Source organism: Chrysochloris asiatica, unplaced genomic scaffold (assembly GCF_000296735.1).
Source record: "Chrysochloris asiatica unplaced genomic scaffold, ChrAsi1.0 scaffold00096, whole genome shotgun sequence".
NCBI classification, from domain to species: domain Eukaryota; kingdom Metazoa; phylum Chordata; class Mammalia; order Afrosoricida; family Chrysochloridae; genus Chrysochloris; species Chrysochloris asiatica.
This window is the reverse complement of record NW_006408614.1, coordinates 4,045,425-4,068,926: the sequence shown is the minus strand read 5'-3', so window position 1 is coordinate 4,068,926 and position 23,502 is coordinate 4,045,425. Positions and strand designations below refer to the sequence as shown.

The following is a 23,502-nucleotide window of genomic DNA, read 5'->3' as shown; positions in this document are numbered from 1 at the left end:
TAAGTGAGGACGCCTCCTGAGGTGTTTGGCTTACAAGGCAAACCTAAGAACTGTGAAAGGAGCTTGAGGGTTCTGGGGGTGCTTGGGAGATAAGGATTCCATTCCTGACAGTGAGTGAGGGGCTGCCTTCCTTGCAAAGCCCCACCTCTGGGTAGTGCATGGAAGTGGGGTGGGGCCAGGGAACTCTGGGTGAACTGTCTTGGTGAACACACCAGGAAAGGAAGCTGAAGGTGAAGGAAGGGAGAAAGGAAGGAATGAATATGAAGGGAAGCAGGGGAGGAAGCCTCTGAGGCCCGGGGAAACACCAAGGTCAGATGCCTAAGGCTAATTAGATGAACTTGGCCTTGGCCTTCAACCAACAGGGCCAGTCTACACCACGGCACCAAGATAGAGGCTCAGCCTTCTTTCAAAGTCACTCAGCACAACCATCTGCTAAGTAGTTTTAGGACCTAAGTTCATTCTTAGGTTGAAATCAAATCCACTACTAATAACATCAAAATGCAGGCGAAAAGCTAAACTGAAAATAGTTTCCAGCTATTTATACGACAGATTTTTTTGTTTCTCTTTTTATTTCTTGAAGACATTTTTACTTTGAATTAATCTCAAGGATTCACAGCAAAATCTGTGCTCACACTTTCGTTCTGCTGTTACCTTCAAGTGACCATGAGCCAGCCAGTTAATGGTCTGGTACCTTCATTAGGAATCTGGGACCCAGGAGGCATGAGGGCACAGCAGAAGACTTCCAGGAGCTCCTGTTGTCCCAGCGTTGTCTCTACTGGCCTGAAATAAAACAATTCTTCTCCGCCTCTGGTTCTGGGAACTTTCTCATAATTCTAAGGCTCAGCCTTTGAAGAGATTGTTTCTCCCTGGGAGCTGCTTGGGCAAGATTACCACAAAGGTATCTGAAGATGGAACACAAAAGCCAAACATTGTGTTTCTTTTCCACTAGCTGAAGCCCCCAAGTAGGTGACACACTCCAGCCCATGTGCCTCAGTTTTGTGACTGTCACACAGATAGCAATATGGCCCTGGGAGTACTCACCAGTTTGCTTTTCAAGTTTTTCAGGATTCCCTTGTGGGGAGGCTGGGATGCTAGGATAGGAGAGATACAGAAAAGTAGACAGGGAGAAGGTCTGTGAAGGGGCTGTGGGGTACGCCTCTTACTACAGACCTGCTGCTTTAGTGAGCTGAGAGACTAATTAAAGCAGACTAGGTAAGCAGAGAATGGTGAAAACATATCTGCAGTTTACTTCATGAAATTATTTTTGAGCATTTTCTGGTTACATGGCACTGGGTTGCAGGGGAATAAGAAATTATGAGCAGGCCTTGCCTATCAGGACTGTAAATCTAATAGGACAAGAATCTATGGCCAAGTGGCTCTAAGTGAGATATGCTGTAGAGGCAGAGAGATGGGAAAAACAGATTCTGACTGGCATCAGGGAGGACACACCTGTTAGGGCATCCACATTGTTCACCACCCCTCCCCAGGTTAGGAGAGCTGGTGGTCTCCCTTATACTGGGAGCAGATCCTACACCTAGCCTTTGGGTTCTGAGGCCTCCTACCACCCCCTTGACCTGGTTCCAAAAATCAGATCCTTCTCTTTTCATCTTCATCCTCTCATTTCCTTTCTACTTTCCTACAATGTATTCCAATTTCACAAAATAACATACTGTTTCTTATGATAATGCAATCACTGTAGAAAACTTAAATTCAGGCAGGAGATGACAGGAGAAGAACTAGGAGCCTACCATTAGGAGATACTTTGTTTTATTTGTGTGCATATTCAAGTCCTACACCTTAGATCTCTGAAGTAGTATCTGAACAAAGCAAATATGAGTAGTTATTAAATAAGGATGAATACTAATAGCATGAAAAAAGGAAAATTGAATTTACCCAAGGAAATAGGTTTCTTGTTTAGCCGTTGCATAGTATGGGGCCTTAGGTGGAATCCTGAGCCCCACACAGAACTTTCTGAGGTGGGATATTCCCACTTGGAAAGACATGCAGACCAACCCAGAACAGCTAGAGGAGTAGAGGATAATTTTTGAAAGAAAAGCCTTCAGAAAAAAAGCACACTGGTGTGGCTGTTAGACTATAAAGCAAGCTGTTTGCCTTGGAGCCATCAAGGCAAGAAAATCCAGCCCACCAGGGTAAACTCCCTTCTAAGACTGAAACTCAAAGGGAACACACAGCAGTCTTATATGTTTGCTGGTGACCACCCTGGTCTACTGTGGGTGCAAGTGGGGAAAATGCATCAATAAAGATGTGGGCTAAGTCTGGCCATCTTCCACAGATACCTGTTGACCTTGAGATGAAAGAGAGAAGAGGAAAGGCTGGCTGGTCTAAAGTTTAGGGAGGCGTGTACATTCCTGAGCCCATGGACAATAACCTAGTCACTGGGGGCTAAAGCTGAAGTTGGGGGAGGTGTACAAGAACTCCAAAACTTTCATATTGTATCCACTTGACCTAGCTTGGATGGTTAACTGACCAGAACTCGACCAGATGAAAATAAAGAAGTTTGATACAAGGAACAAGAGTCAATTGCTACAATTTGATGAACTGGACCTTTTCTTATGGATGTTGTTGCTCAAAATTCCAAGTGAAAGGAAAGATTCTTCGTATCAAGGATCAAGCTTGCCTCCTCAGTACACTGCGCTGATAGGGATGGGCAACTTAGACATTAGCTATCAAAAATGGAGGGCTATAAATGCACTAAGTGTCTGGCTTACAAGCGTTCATAAGTGTGCTTAGTTTCAGAATGAGGGGGATAAAGTAGAATTTCCATTCAATAGTTTACCTCTTTTCCAGTTAGGTCTGGTGAAAGGGAATGCGGAAGGATGGAGATAGGATTTTATGATTCAATTGTGAGTAACTGTTATCAGGAATTAATTGTGGTTGTCACAACTATAAATGTAGGAGATGTGTAACTAAAAGGCGGAAGTAGTTAATTTTTCATTTCAGGAACAGAGGACCCTAGGACCAGCAAGAGGGTAGAGTATGAGTGGATCATGGGATCCTAACCAGAAAAGTGGCGACAGCAGAGATGGTGGCAGAGGTAGTGCATACAGAGATAGACAGAGGCCATGCATAGAGAGACAGAGCAGCTGAGGACTGAGAAAGGTTGTGTGCCTGCAGGCAGGAGGCTGACTTGCAAAGTGTGCTCTTCGAAAAACGAAGATGTATTTTCTATTTTGTATGCAAACATCAAAATAAAAAGTGGGGGGGGGATAGAGGGTTAAATACTGCTGACTGATGGTAAAAGGAGGGGATTGTAATCATTGCAATGAAACAAAATATGATTTTTTGAATGTAAAACTGCTCACCTGCCCTGTAAACTTTCACTCAATTCATAATACAAATTTTAAAAAACAATCAATACGAATAACATCATCAAGAGGTGGCATTTTAGCTGTGTCTTGTAGGATGAAGTAGGAGTCTTACAGGTAGAGAAGAAAGGCAGGGCATTCTAGGAAGAGGAAGAAGCCCATGCAAAATCTCAGAAGTGTGACTGCCTTCTACCAGGCCACATAGCTCAGTGGCAAGAGGACTTGGGCCGTGTTAGGTGGGTGGCAGATGGTCATAGATTGGGGAGGAGTTGGTGGAAGTCTTTGCATGCTGTGTTTCAGAAAATGGACTGTTGTAGATAATCATGAGATGCTACCCAAGGACGTTGAGAAACAAGAGGGACAGGGTCAGCTTCAGCTTCAACAAAGACATCCGATACCACTGAGGCCATGCACAATTCATCCCAACAGTCCCAGGGAAGACGGCAAGAACCTGAACTGGGGCAGGGAAAGACAGGATGGATTAGAGACACCCTGCAGCACAGAACCAGCTATATTAGCAGTGGCTCAGTGGATGCTGAGGCCATTCAAAGAACTCTTGGAACAGGAACATGTTTTATCCCATGGAGAGAGGGGAAACGAAGGGGAAAGGCAGTGAGGAATCTTGACATGGATCAAGCTGGCTGGCTCCTCTGGTTCCCAGAGGGAAAGGTAACAGTCATCTGGGGGGAAAGTTGGGTCTTGAAGGGAAGAGGAGTGAAAGAAAAGGTTGAAGGTGGAAGGAAGCCCAGGGGTAAAAGCTTGAAACAGCTACATTAGCAGTAAATAAGAGGGCCCCTAAAGAGATCAGATGAAGTATTGCATTGGGCAAATCTGCTGCACAGGAACTTTTTAAAGTATTGAAGAGCAGAGATGTCAGCTTGAGGACTAAGGTGCGCCTGACCCAAGCCATGGTATTTTCAATAACCTCATATGGATGCGAAAGCTGGACAGTGAATAAGGAAGATCGTAGAAGAATTGATGCCTTTGAGTTGTGGTGTTGGAGGAGAATACTGAAAGTGCCATGGACTGCCAAAAGAACCAATAGATCTGTTTTGGAAGAAGTGCAACCAGAGTGCTCCTTGGAGGCCAAGATGGCTAGGCTTCGTCTCTCATACTTTGGACACATTGTCCGGAGAGAACAGTCGCTGGAGAAGGATGTCATGCTGGGTAAGATGGAGGGTCAGAGAAACAGAGGAAGACCCCCAATGAGATGGATCAGCCAGGTGACATCATTGATGGCGTCAAGTATGGCAGCAGTAGTGAGGTTGGCCCAGGATCGGACATTGTTTTGTTCTGCTGTGCATGGTGTCGCTATGAGTCGGTTCCGACTCGATGGCACCTGACAGCAACACCAACAAAGGTTACGAATCAGGCTGCTAATCTCACAGTTGGCAGTTCGAAACTACCAGCTGTTCCGGGGAAGAAAGATGAGGCTTTCTGCTCCCGTAAAGATTTACAGTCTTGGAAACCCTGTACAGGGTCGCTATGAGTCGGAACTGACTCTACAGCACATAACAACAACAACAAAGGTGCTAAAGGGCCAGCAGAAGAAAGGCAGCCTGGTCTCACACATACAATAGTTCTCTTCCAAAGTCCAGTTCTTACAAAGGGCTGTGTTAGTTACACGGGGACAGGACAAACTTCCTCCAAGGAATGGGCAGAAATCTGAAGAATGCTAGAACATGGTAAGTGGGAAAATTTGACCTACACTTAAGTAAGTAAGGTCTTTCTAGAAGCTAGTTTGATAGGTAGCCTTAAAGGAAGCTGGGAGAGGAGGAGGCTGCCTGCAGAGAATGGACAGTAAGAGCCAACTTCTCCCATTTCAGAAAAGATGCTCCCAAAGGTGAGAAGAGAGTCTAGTCCCAGGAGACGGCATTTCCAGCAGAGAAGATGGGGGGAAAAGAACAGAAAGAAAAATTTTCATTCTAAAGACTGTTTAAATTTTCTTTTGAATGAGATTGGAAGGTTTGAGTAACAGAGACAAGATCTTATTTATGATCTAGAAGGCTGCTCTGACTGTTGTGTGGAGCGAAGATGAAGTGGGGCAGAGCAGAAACTGAAAGAATAGTGAGGAGGCCATTTTATCAGTTCAAGCGAGAGATGGACTTCAGAAATTGAATCGGACCTCTCAACTCCTGTATCCTGAGTATGGATAAGATGTCGCCACAGCCCAGCGCTAACTAACTGGGTCTATCTCCTAGCTAGTCTCTCAGTCTGGTTAGAGAGCTGATATCTGGGCACTCAGCTAACCACAGTCTAAGGAGAACAGTTAGTGGATCTTGCCCGATTCTGTACTTGGTCCAAATCCTTTGACTTTCAATTCGGTTTTGGTTTCTACTGGGCCTTATGCCTACTTCACACCTGCTCGCCAGAACCGTCATGCCAGAAGGCTTGGTCACCAGACACTGCTCCGAGAAGAACCCCAGAAGGCCATCGGAGCTTTCTGTTTGCCTCTTTCTGGTGCTTCTCTTGTGACCCTCATATTTTCGGAGCTCTGTAGCTCAAAAGCTTTCATTTCTTGGGCCTGACTTTTGGCAGGAGTAATTCAGATTCAAAGTTCTTTTCTGTTGACTCAGTTTTCTTCTATGGGCATTTATTTTTTATTTATTTAAGTTCTTACAAAAAGAAGTAACTATAAAAATATAAACATAGTAAGTGTTTTAAAAAATTTAAAGAAAATACAAAAAAATAATAAATGACTCATCGTCTTACCCCCATCTATAACCCCTACTGGTATTTTGTTTTACTTCCTTCTGGTCTTTTGTCATTCATTGGTTTCCTTCCATGTCTGCTCCTAACCCTTACCCAAATATGATTGCTGGCATACTGTCTCTACAATTCCCTTTTTGTGTATTTCAGATAATGTTTGCCCCTTTGATCTTAAGAACTATTTTTTTGCTTGAACAAACAGAAATTTCTTCTCTCATGGTTTAGGAGGCTAGAAGTCCGAATTCAGAGTGCTAGCTATGGAGAAAGGTCCTTATTTCCTTTCAACATCAGTAGGCCCAGCATTCCTTGGAGATCTTTATGTGTCTTGACATCAATCATTCCCGGCATCTCAGCACAGGGACCCAGGTCCAAAGGACAGGCTCCACTCCTAGCTCTTCTATCTTGTTTGGTTTTTTTCTTCAAGTTTTTATTGCGAATTGAGTGATAGTTAACATGGAAGAACACTGGTTTTACACTCATCGTTTCACTGCAATGATTACAATCTCCTCTGTGCATCATCCTCCAACAGTATTTTTGCTTCTATTCCCTCTGGGTTTTTTTTGATGTACACGAAAACACTTAGGAATATATAATCATTTAAGCAACCACAGTGCACATTCTTACAAGCCTGCCTTCCGGCTGCCAGCACCCAGCCACCAGCACACAGCCTTTCTCTTTCCATGAGTCTAGAGTCCTCAGCTGCTCTCTCTCTCTTTATGTCATCATCTCTCCCATTGCTGCTTCTCTGGATAGGGTCCCACATTCCTCTTGTGCTCTTCTCCCTTGATGGAGCTAGGGTTCTCTGTTCCTGGACTGTAAGATGAACTGTTGTTGTTGTTAAGTACCGTGGAGTCGGTTCCGACACAAAGTGACCCTGTACAGGGTTTCCAAGGCTGTAAATCTTTACAGGAGCAGAAAGCCTCATCTTTCTCCTGTGGAACAGCTGGCAGTTTCAAACTGCTGACCCTGAGGTTAGCAGCCCGATTTGTAACCACTACACTACCAGAACTTCTTATAAGATTAACTAGTGCCCCCCCCCCCGCTTTGCTACAAAACTTCTACCTTGACAGTTCTGACAGTCTCAATTAGTCATGATAACTATTACTCACTATTGAATCATAAAAATCTTATCCCCATCTCTTTTCACCAGACCCATCTAGACAAGATGAGAACTATTCAGTGGGGACTTTACTTTCTTCCGCATACTCTGCAACTAAACTCCTTCTTAAGACCATGTAAGCCAGTTACTTTGTGCCTTTATCATCCCCTTATTTTAGGTAGCCAATGTCTAAGTTGCCTGTCCCTATCTACCCTGTATACAGAGAGGATAAATTTTACACTGATATATCTCCACTACTGTGCTGGGCAGGTTGTGCTCTGGTAGCGTAGTGGTTACGAATCGGGCTGCGAACCTTAAGGTCTACCAGCTGCTCCACAGGAGAAAGATGAGGCTTTCTACTCCCGTAAAGATTTACACCCTCAGAAACCCTGTACAAGGTCGCTATGAGTCGGAACCGACTCAACGGCACTTAATAACAACAACTGTGCTGGGCAGTCGAGTCTTTCTAGAAAACAAAATGTCTTTCTGGAAAGTCATATCCTCCAGAAATGGGTATTTTCTTGAATTATTTTGTTGATCATGTCTTCCCCTTTATTTTTTTTTGTCCTCTATTTCCGGAATGCACATTGCACAGATAGATGTTGGATATCCTGAACTGGGCCTCACATTTTCTTAGTTTTTTTTCTCTCTTCTGGGGACAATTCATCAACTTTAACTTCTAATTAGCATCTTGAGCTTTCTCCATTCCTTTCACGATGTTTTCAATTTCCAACACCTTTTTTTTTTGTTCTCTCAAGGTTTCTTTTAGAAAGTACCTATTTCTATGACATATATAACTCCTTTCCCCTCTTTCTCCTGACCCTACCTTAAAAATCTTTCTGAGGATATAAATGATAGTTTTCTTTTCCCTGTAGGTTATGTTTGGTCCTAGTCCCCCCCCCCCCCCCCCTTCCTGTTCATTTCCTTTCTATTTCAAATTAGAAGCTTTCTCCTTGGTTATCTCCTGATTCACAAAAGTGAGAAACTGGAAAACTCTGATTGTGTGGGTAGAGTTGTCTGTAAACCTGAGTACAGGGAGATACAGCTGGGCTGCTGACTGGGCTAGCCTGACGTTGTTAAAGTCTTTATTCTTCAAGACTCACATTCCTCAAGGAAGATTTTCCGACTCCTGTCTGTCTTAATGGTATAGGCCTGGCTACCAAACTTCTGGGGTTGTTTGGGAAAAGCAAGCTGGGAATCCTAACATTCACCATGCAAACATTCACTCAGTTTTATTCTCCTAACTATATTGTGTTTGGTATGCAGAGAAGAAATTTCTGGTTTTTTGCTGAATTAGGACAAGGACGATCTCTTTTAAAAAAGCTTTTAAGCAATACTTTTGTCTGCCTCATCTTCATCTGCTCTTGCCTTTCCTTTCATTGTTGCCTGGTACTGTCAAGTTGTGAATTTCTTTTAGGTTTCTGCAGTGTACACGGGGTTGTTTCTTGGCTTTCTCTCTTGTTGGCTCAGGATCTAGCTTTCTCAGGGCTGCTAAGTCAGTTACCACTCAGCCATCTGCTTTCCAGCTTCCAAAGCTCTGTTGCTGTTGCCTCCTCTCCCATTCTTCTTGTCCTTGTGGGTTTATGCCTTTAAAAAAATCTCTTCACTGTTGTTTTAGTGAGGTTTTGAGAGGGAATGAAAGTAAATGTGGGTATTCAACCCTCCACCTTTATTTGGAACCTCTTTATAATTAAATATCTTTTGAAACTTTCATTTAATAGCACAGCATAAACACCTCCCATAGTCTCACGTGGCCTTTGTAAACCATTTTCGTAATTGTATAATGTTCGTTGAGTAGGCACTGTGTTTTGTTTAACCGTGACTGTACTTTTGATGTTTTGAGTTGTTTCTGTCTTGGGGGCAGGAGGTCAGTTTTTCTTGTGTCCCTGTGTCTAGAATCTTGTCTGTTCTTAGTCTGTGGGTTCATCACTGAGTGTCCTGATTGCAGCATTACCTGGTTAATTTACCTTCAACCTGCCAGGCCATCCTGCACAACACCATGCAGCATTTCTCTCTAAGATGTCACCTCTCTCAAGACAATTCAGAGGGACCCTAACACCCATGACACACTGGTGACTGGCATTTGAGAGTCTCGCCACGCTTTTCTCAAATGGTCCTCCTTCATCTGCCCATCCACATTTGTTTTCACCCTCAGCACCTATCTCCTCCATGAAACCTCCCTCATTTACTCTTGACTGCACAATTTGTTTCCATCACATACAAAAAACACAACTGTTTTCTAATTGCTTAGGGTGAAAGTCTTTCTCTCTGAGTGAGCCCGACACTTCTTAGAGGCCTTACTTGTTCTTCCCTATGCTGGCTGCCCCCCACCTCCCTCACCCACCCCCAGGGGATAGTTCAATCAGTGCTTCATAGGTTCCCAGGGACTGGACAATGGCTCGAAGTGGTTACCTTGCCCTCTGGAGTCAGCGTCCAGATCACAGAGAAGGTCAGCTTGTCGGTCATGGGATTGAGGCTGCACAGCTCCTCACACAACAGCCTGGGGAGCATGGGGATCACCTGCAAACAGAGCACAGTCCCGTGAGCACCTTTCTGTAATCCGTGGCAATGTGCCAGAGTTCAGAAGCTTGAGCTTCTAGAGCAAGCTGAAGATGGAGGCTGCTCTTTCCCTCCAAGACTGCACTCTCTCAGATTGTTCCAGTCTTCTAAGTAGAGGTGATTTGGAGAGGTAACAGAAGGCAACAGATAGATTATCGCAATGAAAAAATAATGGCATTTAACTCAATACTAAAGCTCCAGAACAATTTGTACTTTGGGATGTAATCATTCCAGTTGGACTTTATACGCAAGAACCCAAGGGTTGAATATAAAGTCTTGATAGGATTTCATTGAAGTAAAATTAAGCTGTTGCCAAATCAATGCTTTAGTAACTGAACATACCACAATTTACCAAATTACATGTTGGAACGTTAACAGAATAACAAAATATCACTATAGCAATGAAACCACAAAGTTCATAAATCCAGTTTTTCTAGAACAATGTGGTCAATGAGTTATCCATTTTGTAGTTTCTTTAACCCTACACTATCTCTTCTCTCTACTGAACTTTGTATCTTGCAATACTTTTATTCAGTGGCATACTTTCTTTAATTAAATCTATTCAATTTTATTTTCAAATTATGATTCATAGCTATTCCAGAATACTACTTATGTTCACCAAAATTCAAATGATGAAATGAGTATCTCTCCTTGGGTCTCCTGAAGAGACTTCAAACTCTCGTCCTTCTGTCTTTAAGTCAGTTCCTTCTCCCATTTTAAAATTTGATTACCATTTATTCTTCCTCCCAAACTAAAAATACTAGCACTAACATCCATTTATTCAATACTTGTGCTGTGAACCTACTTGATTTGTAGTGTTAGGTCTGACGAACACAGTTACCCTGTCAACTAATTGAGAAGTTAGCAGATAGGGGGCATCGGTATTATATTTGAGGTACACTTAGGAGTAAGTTTCTTTTTTAGGAAAAAATATACCCAACTCCAGTGGTTTCTTGTTTTGTGTGAAGTGTCTGTACTTGCACTCTTCTTTTAATACAGTAAATGATCTTTGTACTGGAAAAGTACATTCTAAAACTATGGCCCATATGAGAAACAAGTTAATTCATAATTGTACGGCATTATTTGGCATGCTTTGGAAGGAAGCTATTATCTTTTTACACTTGTATAAAATTTAATGACCACCTGAAGACTTTTGGTAACAGTTTGTACACTACAAATATCTTTTGTTTAAAAAACCCTTTGTATTGTGAGTTGGGTAAAAGTTTACAGAGTAGATCATTTGTTTTGCATTCAACAATTCATACACATTTTGGTTTGTGTCAATGGCTGCAATCCCCACAATGCAACCCTACTCATCCCACTTCCCCTTGCGTTTCCTGTTTCTATTCCTCTTTTCCTAACTCTTCGGTAAATGCTGCCCCTTTGCTCCCCAATTATTTAAGGTGTGTATACCTCCCTAGTGTGACGGGTTCCCTGATAGATCTGCCTATTGTTTGGAGGGAAATTAAGCCATGGGGGAGAGTTCAGGTTCCACCAGTTTCTATCTGACGAGTAAGCCTATACAACAATTACTTTCAAAAAAGTTTTCTGTTATTGCAGATAACATTTTCCCCACTCATTTAGTGGTGTATTAAAATGTAATATCAACCACAAAAAAACTTCTAGAGCTAATGGTGGAATTTAGTAAAGTTGTAGGGCATAAAGTCAACAAGCACAAATCAGAAGACTTTCTAAACACCAACAATGAGAAATCTAAACGGGAACGTAGGGACACAATTCCATTTATGGTAGCACCTAAGAGAATAAAGCAGTGGTGGTGGTGGTTATATGCCGTGGAGTCGGAACCAACTCATAGCAACCCTGTACAGGGTTTCCAAGGCTGTATATCTTTATGGGAGCAGAAAGCCTCATCTTTCTCCCACGGAACAGCTGGTAGTTTCGAACTGCTGACCTTAAGGTTTGCAGCCCGATTCATAACCACTACATTACCAGAGCTCCTTAAGAGAATAAAATACCTAGGATTAAATCTAATCAGGGATGTGAAGAACTTATACGATAAAACTATAAAACTGCTGAGAAAACATAAGGGAGACTTAAATAAATGAAAAGATATTCCATGTTCATGGATTAGAAGACAATATTGTTAAGATGTCAATATTACCCAAAGTGATTTATAAATTCAATGGCAATCCTTATCAGAATTTCAATAGCCTTCTTTACAGAAACAGAACACCAACCTTCAACTTTATCTGGAAGGAAAAGAGGTTCCAAATAGCTAAAACAATATTGAAGGAGAAGAACAAAGTAGGAGGACTCACACTTACTGATTTTAAAATATACTACAAAGCTACAGTAAGTAAAATAGTTTGGTATTGGTTTAACAATAGACACACAGACCACGGGAATAGGATTGAGAGCACAGAAGTCAATCAACATGTCTGTGGGTCAACTGAGTTTTGACAAGGGTGTTAAGTTCATCTGAGGTTGAAAGGGTCTCTTCAGTCAGTGGCACTGGAAATTTGGATTTCCACATGTAGGAAATTAAAGCAGGATATATGTCTCATACCAGACACAGAAACAAGTTCAAAATGGATTAAGGACCTAACCGTGAAAATAAAAATTGTAAAATTCTTAGAGGAATAAGCAGGGCAACATTGTTAGCCCTAGCTTTCAACAATAGATAATCTAATTTCATAACAAAAACACAAACAGCAGAAGACAAAATAAAAAATGGGACCTCATACATCTTTAAAACTTCTGTTAATCAAAAGGCTTTACCAAAAAAAGAGAAAAGACAAGCTACCTGCTAGCATATCTTTCAAGACCATACCAAGGAGTTTCAAAAAGTTCATAGAAAAAATTCTATTATCTTTTCATTCTGTTTATCCACCAAGAGTCTAATAACCAACAGAGATTTAACATTTTGACAATAATAACAAAAAGACATACTAAAAATCTAATAATAAGACAGCTGAAGGACTTAAATAGATATTCAAATGGCCAATAAACAAATGAAAACATGCTCAATGTCATTGTTGTTGTTAAATGTCATCATGTTGTTTCTGATCCATAGCGACCCTATATATGGTTTCTGAGGAGCCGCCAGTGGGTTTGAACCGCTGACCTTACAGTCCAAACTAACCTTGCAGTCCAGCACATTAACCCAGGCGTCAGGTCAATTCGACTCATAGCTATCCTAGGTACCAAAGAACAAAACTCTGCCTGGTCCTGCACCAACTTCACAATTTTGGTTCTGTTTGAGTCCAGTGTTCCTGGCGCTGTGTCAATGCACCCCTTGTTAAGGGTCTTCCTCTTTTTTGCTGACTCTCCACTTTACCAGTATGCTGTCCTTCTCCAGGGACTGGTCCTTCCATACAACACGTCCAAAGTACATGAGACAAAGTCTTGCCATCCTGACTTCTAAGGAGGAGCTGGCTGCACTTTTTCCAACACACATCTGTTTGTTTTTCTAGCTGTCCCTGGCACTTTCAATATTCTTCCCCAACACCATCATTCAAATGCATCCATTTTCTTATTCATTATCCAAGTTTCACACATATATGAGGTGAATGAAAATACCATGGCTTGGATCACGAGTACTTTAGTTCTCAGGTTGATAGCCTGGCTTTTTAACACTTTAAAGAGGTCTTTTACAGCAGATTTGCCTAATGCAATAGTTCTTTGATTTCCTGACTGCTGCTCCCTTGAGTGCTGATTGTACATCCCAGTCAAAATGAAGTCTTCGACAACTTCCATCTTTTCTCCATTTATCATGAAGCTATTTACTGGTCCAATTATGTGGATTTTCATTTTCTTCACATTGAGGTGAAACCTATACTGAAGACTGTAGTCTCTGATCTCCATCAGTAAGTATTTTAAATCCTCTTTGCTTCCAGCAAGCAAGGTTGTATCATCTGCATATCGCAGGTTGTTAATGAGTCTTTCTCCTGTCCTGATGCCGTGTTCTTTTTCAGATAATCCTTCTTCTTGGGTTATTTGCTCAGCATACAGATTGAATAAGTATGGTGGAAGAACACCTTTCCTGATTTTAAAGCAATCCATATTCTAATAACCACCTCTTGGTTTAAGTACAGGCTTCTCATGAGAAGCGTTCCTGGAATTCCCATTCTGTGCAATTCACAGTTGAAAGTCTCTGTGTAGTCAATAAAGCACAAGTAAACATCTTTCTGGTTTCCTCTGTTTTTAGTCAAGATCCATATGATGTTCCTCATCATCTTCTGATTCCAGATTAAATTTCTGACAGCTCCTTGTTGATATTCTGAAATATCTTTAGCAAAATTGTACTTGAATGTGATAATGATAGATGATTTCCTCATTCCGTTGGGTCACCTCTCTTTGGAATGGGCACAAATATGGATCTCTTCCAATTAGTTGGCCAAGAAGCTGTCTTCCAAATGTTTTGGCATAGACTAGTGAGCGCCAGCATCAGTTTGGTGAAAGGTTTCACTCTGTATTCCACCAAGTCCTGGAGCCTTGTGTGTTTTTTTTGTTTTGTTTTGTTTTTTGCCAATGTTTTCAGTGAAGTGTATGCTTCTTCCTTCAGTAACAGCAATTGTTGATCATATGCTATCTCTAGAAATGGTTGAATACGGACCAATTATTTCTGGTACAGTGACTGTGTATCCCTTCCATCTTCTTTTATGTTTCCTACATGGTTCAATATTTTGTCCACAGACTCCTTCAATATTGCAACCCAAGGCTTGAATTTTTTCTTCAGTCCTTTCAGCTTGAGAAATGCTGGGTGTGTTCCTCCGTTTTGGCTTTCTAACTCCAGATCTTTGCATATTTCATGATACTACTTTGTCTTCTTGAGCTGCCCTTTGTAATATTCTGTTCAACTCTCTTACTTCATCTTTTCTTCTAGTAGCCTTAGCTTCTACATTCAAGAGCAAGTTTCAGAGTCCTTTCTGATACTCATTTTGGTCTTTTCTTTCTTTCATGTCTTTTTAATGACTTTTTGCTTTATTCATGGATGATGTTCTTGATGTAATTCCACAACTCTTCTTGGGCTTTGGTCATTAATGTCTAATGCATCAAATCTGTTCTTGAGATAGTCTCTAAGTTCAAGTGGAATATACTTGAGGCTATATTTTGGCTCTCATGGACTTGTTTAAATTCTCTTCAGCTTCAATTTACATTTGCAATTGATAGTCTGTTCCACTGTTGGCTCCTGGCCTTGTTTAGGTTGATGATATTGAATGTCTCCATCATCTCCTCCCACAGACGGGAGTCAATTTGATTCCTGTGCATTCCATCTGGCAAGGGACACATGTATAATCGCCTTTATGTTGTTGGAAAAAGGAACTTCCAATGAATAAGTCCCTAGTCTTGTAAAATTCTATCATGCAATCTCCAGCATAATTTCTATCATCAAGATTATTATTTTTATTTTATTTTACAACTACCGATCTGTCCTCTTTGTTTCCAACTTTAGCATTCGAATCACAATTATCAATACATCTTGGTTGCATGTTTGATCAGTTTCAACCTGAAGAAGTTGGTAGAATTCTTCAATTTTATCATCATTGGCTTAAGTGGCTAGTATGCAAATTTGAGTAACGGTTGTATTTAACTGGTCGTCTTGTAGGCGTATGGATAGGATTTCATCACAGGTAGCATTGTACTTCAAGATAGATCTCAAAATGCTCCTTTTGAAGATGAATGCAACATCACACCTGGCACAGAAAACCATACTCGGTACATTTCATTTTCTGATTATTGACGGATGTTTAGAACTTTCTTTTGTATTTTGGGGAGGCAGCTCTACCCCACTCATGTCTTGAGTGCCTTCTAACCTGAGGGGCTTATCTAACCTTTGGGCACTAGGACAGTGTTCTGCTGTTACTCACAAGGCTGTTAGTGGCTAACCTTTCAGAAGCAGTCTGCCTCTGCTTTTCCCTAGTCTGTTTCAGTCTGTACGCTCTGCTGACACATGCACAGTACAGGTGACCCTGCTGATATTGAAAATACAGGTGGTACTGCTTCTAGTATCACAGCAACACACAAGTCACCACCGTAGGACAAACTGACAGATAAGTGTTCTTGTTGTTGTTAGGTGCCATTGAGTTGATACCGACTCATAGCGACCCTGTGCACAAAAGAACGAAACACTGCCCAGTCCTGTGCCACCCTCACAATTGTTGCTACGGTTGAACCCCTTGCTAATGCCACTGTACCAATCCATCTCACTGGGGGTCTTCCTCTTTTACACTGACCCTCCACTTTACCAGTCATGAAGTCCTTCTCCAGCGATTGGTCCCTCCTGATAATATGTCCAAAGTATGAGAGACGAAGTCTTGCCATTCTGACTTCCAAGAAACATTCTGGCTATATTTCTTCCAATACAGATTGGTTTGTTCTTTGGGCAGTCCATGGTACTTTTAATACTCTCCTCCAACACCATAACTCAAATACTTCAATTCTCCTGAGGTCTTCCTTATTCAATCTCCAACTTTCACATGCTGAAAATATCATGGCTTGGGTCAGTCACACCTTAGTCCTCAAACTGACGAGTGTTGAGTGTGATACATAATGACAGAAAAAAAATTAAAAAGGAGCTGCTGAGGCTACTAATTTACAACCAAATGCCTCATGGGATTGAGTTTGGAGTTTTGGGTCATGTTTTCTGGTGCATCCCAGTAAGTTGGCCTCAGAATGTGTTTAGTTTGACCTTCTAGCTTGGTGTGTATGACTGGGGTCTTAAATGCTCAAAAGTGGCCATCGCAGGCACAATTGGTCTGTATTCACCTGGAGTAACAGAGGAAGAAGGAGAGTCATAAACAGGATGTGGAGTATGTGGCCAATAACGTCCTTTGACACGAGACAAGGAGGGCTAGATGTGAATTAGCTATTAGGATTTCGATCAAAGGTTCCATAGAAACATTCCAAGCGAAGGGGGGAAATGCAGAACAGAATCCCCAATTCTCCTGGACTCCAACATTACGTTTCTAAAGCAATAGAGGTTGAATGACCCCTGGAACTATTGCTCTGAGATAAAACATGAAAGCAGAAATATCCTCTGACCCCAACTTAAAAACTGAATAATAGTTTAGCTTAACTAGTAAAAGAGGTCTGCCTTGAGCATTATGATCTCTGAGGAACTATCTACAGGAATCCAATTGAGAATAGAAAGATTAGTGGGAGTCTCAGGGTGCAGTGAGTTTATATTAATGAGGGTGAGGCTGGTTACCTAACTCTCAAAGAATGGCAGCAGTGCCATGGAACTGTACATGCAGAAATGGCTGAGTTGGTGTATGTTTTGCTGTGTGTGCATGCTTTCAATAACAAAAGTTTCTTTAAAATTATGATCTAAATGTCAAACATTTTCTTGGGTATGTCAAATGTTTTATAAAATAAAACATCTTCAGATCCACCTGCATAAGTGTTTTGTACAAAAGGGAGAAAGTTTCAATACCTTCCTGTCTCATGATTGATTTTATAGATTTAGATTTGGACTAACTCAAGTTAGTTGCATGTGCATTCATGGATTCTTTTCTGGATAATTATACCCACTGTGTTTTGGTGATAGGCTAGGCACTCCAGTACATTTGTTGCAATGGGACCAGTCCAGGGATTTTACAGAGAGTTAGTACTTCTACATCTTATTCTGAACCATAAAACTGACCAACTGATGACATAACAGATTGCCTGACTTCATGCTGTTGTGGCTGTTAAGTGCCACTGTGTTGGTTCTGACTCACAATGACTATATATAGGGTTTCTGAGGCTGAAATCTATGTGGGAACATTTTTCTCCTTCAGAGTGGCTGGTGGGTTCAAACTGCAAATCTTATGCCTTCAGTCCAGTGCTTTTCCTCTAGAGCCACCATGCTCCCAATTTTATGTTTTAGTGTTTGTCAAAAGAAAATCACTTCAACTAAAGGAGCCTGGTGGTGCTGTGGGTTAGGCATGGGACTACTAACTGTAAGTTCGGCAGTTCAAGCCCACCAGCTGCTCCGAGGCAGAACGATGAGGCTGTCTGCTCCTGTATAGATTGGCAGTCTTAGAAAAGCTGTTGAGTTGGAACCAAGTCAATGGCTGTGGATTTGGTTTGGTTTAGATGCAGCATTGGACCCTGGAACAGAAAGAAGGCCTTCATGGGAAAGCTGGTGCAATCCACTTTGAAGTCGGGAGTTTGGTTAATGTACTGCAACAATGTCTATGTCTTAGTTATGACAAATTGATCGTGGGAATATTTGATGTTAGCAATGGGGAAGACGGTGTGGGATACATGGTCCTTTCTGTACCATCCTCGCAACTTTTCTGTAACTCTAAAATTATTCTGGAGTGCTGGTGTGGCGCTGTTGGATCATTGGACTACTAACCACAAGGCTGGTGGTTCAAACCCACCAGTTGCTCCTTGGAGACCCTATGTAGAATTGACATGAGCTGGAGCTGACTCGACGGCACTTAACAACAACAGCAACAATGACAAAGTTACTCCAAAAGAAAGTCATGTCATGTTTCCATGAACTGATATCATAAGCAAGTGTTTTACATTTATCTGAAATAAACCCATGCTAATGAATTAAACCCAATGTGTTTTTATATATTAGGATTTGGGGTAAGAGTTTATTTGCAAAAAGGCCTTCATCCCTTTAAAAAAAAAAAAAAAAAGTCTAAAGCCTACTAACTAAATGAATAGAGTCCAGACTTGCTGGCAGTGTGGTGCAGGAAGAAAGTACAGGCTTTGAAGTCAGCTAGACCTGGGGTCCAATCCCGGGGCCACCACTTCCTGGATAATTTGGCCAAGTCCATCTGACTCTCTGTCTTGGTTTTCTTTTTGGTAAAACCACACTGACGCTCAGTAGAAGTCAGTTCACGGGCCATAGCAGATGAGCTCCTCTTGTTACCTGACACGACCTTCCCCTTTGGTCTCTTGCCCTGGCCTCCCCGCTATATCACCTTCTTGCTGCATCCCTCCCCCTGCCACCTGCTCAGGAATCTAGCTTTTACACATATTGTTCCCTATTTCTGGAATATCTTTTGGGCTTGGTGCATCTGGTGCACTTTTGCATTTCCTTTGCGATCCAGCTCACCCCATCCTCAGAGGGCTAAACCAGATCCCCCTGGCAGAATGTATGCTATGTTTTATGGCTTCTCTACTTGCATAAACGATGTGAGGCAGTCCTAGAGTCAGCCACTGACCCTTCTGTGCATGCGCTACACCAGAGCTTGGGCCCTCCCCTCGACCAGGCCCAGAAGCCTCAGGAACAAGGCATCGGGAAACAGTCATGTTTGCCGATGAATGACTTTCACCTTGGAAATGAGTCACCTGTTGTTTCCTATGTTTACAAGTTTCCTGTGTCACATAAAACATTGGATGGCAAAGAATGGTAGTTTAACCCTCTTTACATAAAAATTTCAGTTTTGTTTTCTTAAACCCCCCCCAAAAAAACCCTAAACCCCCCAAAACAAGTTTAATGGATGGTAACCCCCACCTTTCCAGTTTGGGTTAAATAATTATGCTTCTGTGGAGTTCACGTGAACTCCAGTGTGATATTTAAGTCTTCTTCATGGGGTGTGGGGGGTCAAGTTACAAGAGTAACTTGTTATCCAGAGTTGTTGCTGTCGAGGGCCGTCGAGTCAATTTTGACTCACAGCAACCGTGTACAGGGTTTCCGAGGTTGTAAATCTTTGCAGGAGCAGAAAGTCTCATCTTTCTCCCATGGAACGGCTAGTGGACTTGAACTGACAACCTTGTGGTTCGCAGTCCAGTAAGGTATAGAAAGAATCTGCAGTCTGAGAATCCTACAGGGAAGACATCTACACTTCCTCTTGTACATTTGGAGCCCAGCCAGATGCCCTGGAAGGCTACCCCCTCACCCTTGGCCCCTTGTCACCAACCCCCCTCAAAGAAACCCCCACAAAACCCAACAAACCAGGTGAATGGCGAGTGTCCAGGTTGAGAGCAGAGCTACTTGTCAGCAGTCAGAGTCACAGTTAAAGGTCAAAATTTCACATTTTTGAAGTTACTCATACGAGTGGGTTTTAAACAGTTCAAGAGGAAATGGAATGAAAAGACAATGGAGTTTTCCCACAAGCTTTTGACACCCCCTCATATTTTAAGACTAAGATAGACCATTTTGGCTACTCCCTCCTAAAGTTACTGACTGACCCGCTCAATGGCTGCCCTGCTCAGTGACTGCCCAAGTTATAAAGAAAGTTTGGTAAACTCTATCTTGTACAGAAGACCACACTTCAATATGCACACGGCAGCAGTCAGATACTAAAGACCATAAATGCTCGTGAAGAAGCTAAACATTAAAACTCAAGGAGTACAATTATTTTTTCACGAGCATTCTTTGAATAAGCTTCCACCAGATCTTGAGGCAGAATTCTGATGGAATTCAGATTATACAGTTTTATGTCCCCATGAGGCTTTCTGCTCCTGTAAAGATTGACAACCTCGGAAACCCCGTGCAGGGTCGCTATGATTTGGAACAGATTCCACGGCACTTAACAACAACAACGTGTCAGTAGATTACCATTCTTCTGTCTTTCAAAGAAAGACAAAGGGATAGCAATGATACAGTGGCTCTGTGGCTTGGCACGGCCTGGCAGATTTGAGCTGGGGTCAGTGTGTATGTGTTCTCTGACAGCCCTGGGACCCAGCAGGGCCCCTTGGTGGGTGGGGCTGAGAGGCCCGGAGGCCCCACCGATAAGCTGCTTCCTCAAATACAAGTGTTGTTATTTCAGCGGGAGACCCAGCCAGACAGGGGCTCGATGGCCCACACATACACAGGTGTGCTACGTGAGCTCTCCCATGGCACCTGGACAGACTCCGAGCTGGGATGACAAGTTCAGAGCACAAATTCAAAGTGGGGAAAGAGAAGAAAGAACGCCTGGGAGCTAGCTGAGAGACTCCCAGCATCAGCAACCTTCCTGGGCCTCCACGTTTCCCCTGTCCTGTCCTGTCTTGTCCTCTGTTCTCTATGTTTTCTATGATCATCTCAGGTTCCATACGAAGGGAATTCAAAACGGATGGCTATGGTGTGGTGCTGGAGGATAAGCAATGGACTGCTTACCACAAAGTTAGTGGTTCAAACCCACCAGCCACCCCTGGGAAACCCTATACAGGGTCGCTATGAGTCAGCACTTAACAATGAAATCACAGAAAACTTTACTAAACAAAAATACCAAAAGGTGAAGCTATTGTTTCTCAACATATATTCTATCCAGGTCTACACACTTCTGAAGGCAGGGCCTCAATTTCTCTGACTCCTGGTGTGGCGCTGTGGGATAAGCACTGGACGGCGAACCATAAGTTCGGCAGTTCAAACCCACCAACCGCTCCTTGGAAACCCTAGACAGGGTCGCTATGAGTTGGAATCAACTCAACAGCACTTAGCAGTAACCCTTCCCTGAAGAATTCTGCACTCTTTGATTTACACCACGTCAAAACAGCAGTTAGGGAATCCTTGAGAGACCATGTTCTTTTGAAATGTTCTTGAGTTTGGGGAATAAAAAGAAGACTAAAGGGTCAAGATCAGAGTTGTAGGGTGAATGGGGTAAAGTTTCCCAATGAAATTCTCCCAGGAAAGTCCTGCTACCCTCAAAGAATGAGCAGGAGTATCGCTGTGATGGAAAACAGTTCCCTGACACCATTTTCCAGGCCTTCTTCTCACCAAAGCACGATTTTCTTAAAGTCTTTCTTTCATAATAGGCCCTGTGATCATCCTGTGCCCTTCCAGAAAATCCAATCAAGATGATCCCTTTGGAGTCTCCAATAGTCACTCTAACCCTCTTAGCTGACTCCTCTACCTTGAATTGAACTAACCAAACAGATCCCCTGGGAAGCCAATGCTTTCATTGGACCTTTTTTTTCAAGACATCCTAACAAGACTAAGACAAGTATATGGCGGACAAAACTTACTTGCAGCCATCCACTGATCACAGAACCATGTTTATTAACATATTTTGTTTGGAATAAACCTGGGCATGTATGAACTGGAATTCTAATAGCAAAACTTTTAGACTTTCCCACAGACATATATAAATACTCATATAAACTTAGAAACAGAAACTTGTCAACCTTTGTGAGACTCTTACATATGCCCATTAGAAACCTATGAGTCATAAGAAAATCATTATGAAAATTTAGACATAGAAACATGAGGCATGCGAAGTATGTAAAGACCACAAACAACCTTTAAGTTCACACTGGTTCAGGGTGCTGTGACACAAGAGAATAGAACATATATCTACACACCTTCTTATGTCTCACCTTGAAGGGAAGATGGGCCATTCGGCTACTCTCTAACCCTGGAGAAAAGATACAGCACAGCAGTGTCTGATGCCACAGTGGTCCTTGTCATATGGAGCCAGGGTGACAAACACCTATGTTGTTGTTAAGTCCCGTGGACTCGGTTCTGACTCATAGTGACCCTGCACAGGGTTTCCAAGGCTGTAAATCTTTACAGGAGCAGAAAACCTCATCTTTCTCCTGCGAAAGGGCTGGTAGTCTCCAACTGCCAACCTTGAGGTTAGCAGCCCAATTTGTAACCACTACTCTTACCAGAAATGAGGAGGTCCAAGAGCTGAACAGAAAAAAAATTCAAAGATCAGCTTGAGAAGATAAAGCCAAATATTATAACAAAATGTGCAAAGATCTGGAATCCGAAAACCAAAAAGGAAGAACACGCTCAGCATTTCTCAAGCTGGGGGAACTGAAGAAAAAAATCCAAGCCTCGACTTTTGTTATTGAAAGATTCTCTGGGAAAATTATTGAATGATGGAGAAAGCATCAAGAGAAGATGGAAGGAATAGACAGAGTCACTGTACCAAAAGGAAATGGTTAATGTTCAACCTTTTCAAGAGGTAGCATATGATCAAGAGCCAATGATACTGAAGGATTAAGTCCAAAGTGCATTGAAAGAACTGGCAAAGAACAAGGCACCAGGAACTGATGGAACAAAAATTGAAATCTTTCAAGAAAGTGAGGCGGCACATGAGGCACTCACTCATCTCTGCCAAGAAATTTGGAAGAAAACTATCTGGCCAACTGATTGGAAGAGATCCATATTTGTGCCCATTCCAAAGACAGGTGACCAACAGAATGCAGAAATCATCGGACAATCTCTTGGATATCCCATGTGAGTAAAGTTTTGCTAAAGGTAATACAGAAAATGGCTACAATCATACATTGACAGAGAACTTCCAGAGGTTCAAGCCGGATTCAGAAGAGGCCATGGAACGAGAGATATCATTGCTGATGTCCGATGGATCTTGGCTAAAAGCAGAAAGTATCAGAATGATGTTTACCTGTGCTTTATTGACTACACAAAGGCTTTTGATTGTGTGGATCATGACAAGCTATGGACAACATTGTGAAGTATGAATATTCTGAAACACTTAATTGTGCTCATGAGGAATCTGTACCTGGACCAAGAAGCAATTGTTCAAACAGAGCATGGGAACACTGAATGGTTTAAAATTTAAAAAGATGGGTGACAAGGTTGTATTCTTTCACCATAGTTATTTAACCTGTATGCTGAGCAAATAATCTGAGAAGCTGTGTTATATGAAGACCAATGTGGCATCAGGATTGGAGGAAGACTCATTAACAACCTGCGATATGCAGATGATACAACCTTGCTTGCAGAAAGTGAAGAGGACTTAAAACATCTACTGATGAAGATCAAAGAGCACAGCCTTTGGAATGGATTACATCTCATTGTAAAGAAAACAAAAATCCTCACCACTGGACCTATAAACAACATTCTCATCAACGGAGAAAAGATTGAAGCTGTCAAGCACTTCATTCTTCTTGGATCAACAATCAACACTCAAGGAGCAGCAGTCAAGAAATCAAACGACGTATTGCATT

The 23,502-nt window shown here is 42.1% G+C and overlaps 1 protein-coding gene across 1 annotated transcript in view; it reads right to left on the bottom strand.

Moving 5' to 3' along the window:
• Positions 1–23,502, bottom strand: part of DIS3L2 (DIS3 mitotic control homolog (S. cerevisiae)-like 2) — a 429,536-nt gene that overhangs the window by 80,597 nt on the left and 325,437 nt on the right. Inside the window, exon 11 of the mRNA XM_006866746.1 lies at positions 9,547–9,654. Within this exon, the coding sequence (XP_006866808.1) occupies positions 9,547–9,654 (108 nt within the window). The remainder of the gene's footprint in view (positions 1–9,546; positions 9,655–23,502) is intronic.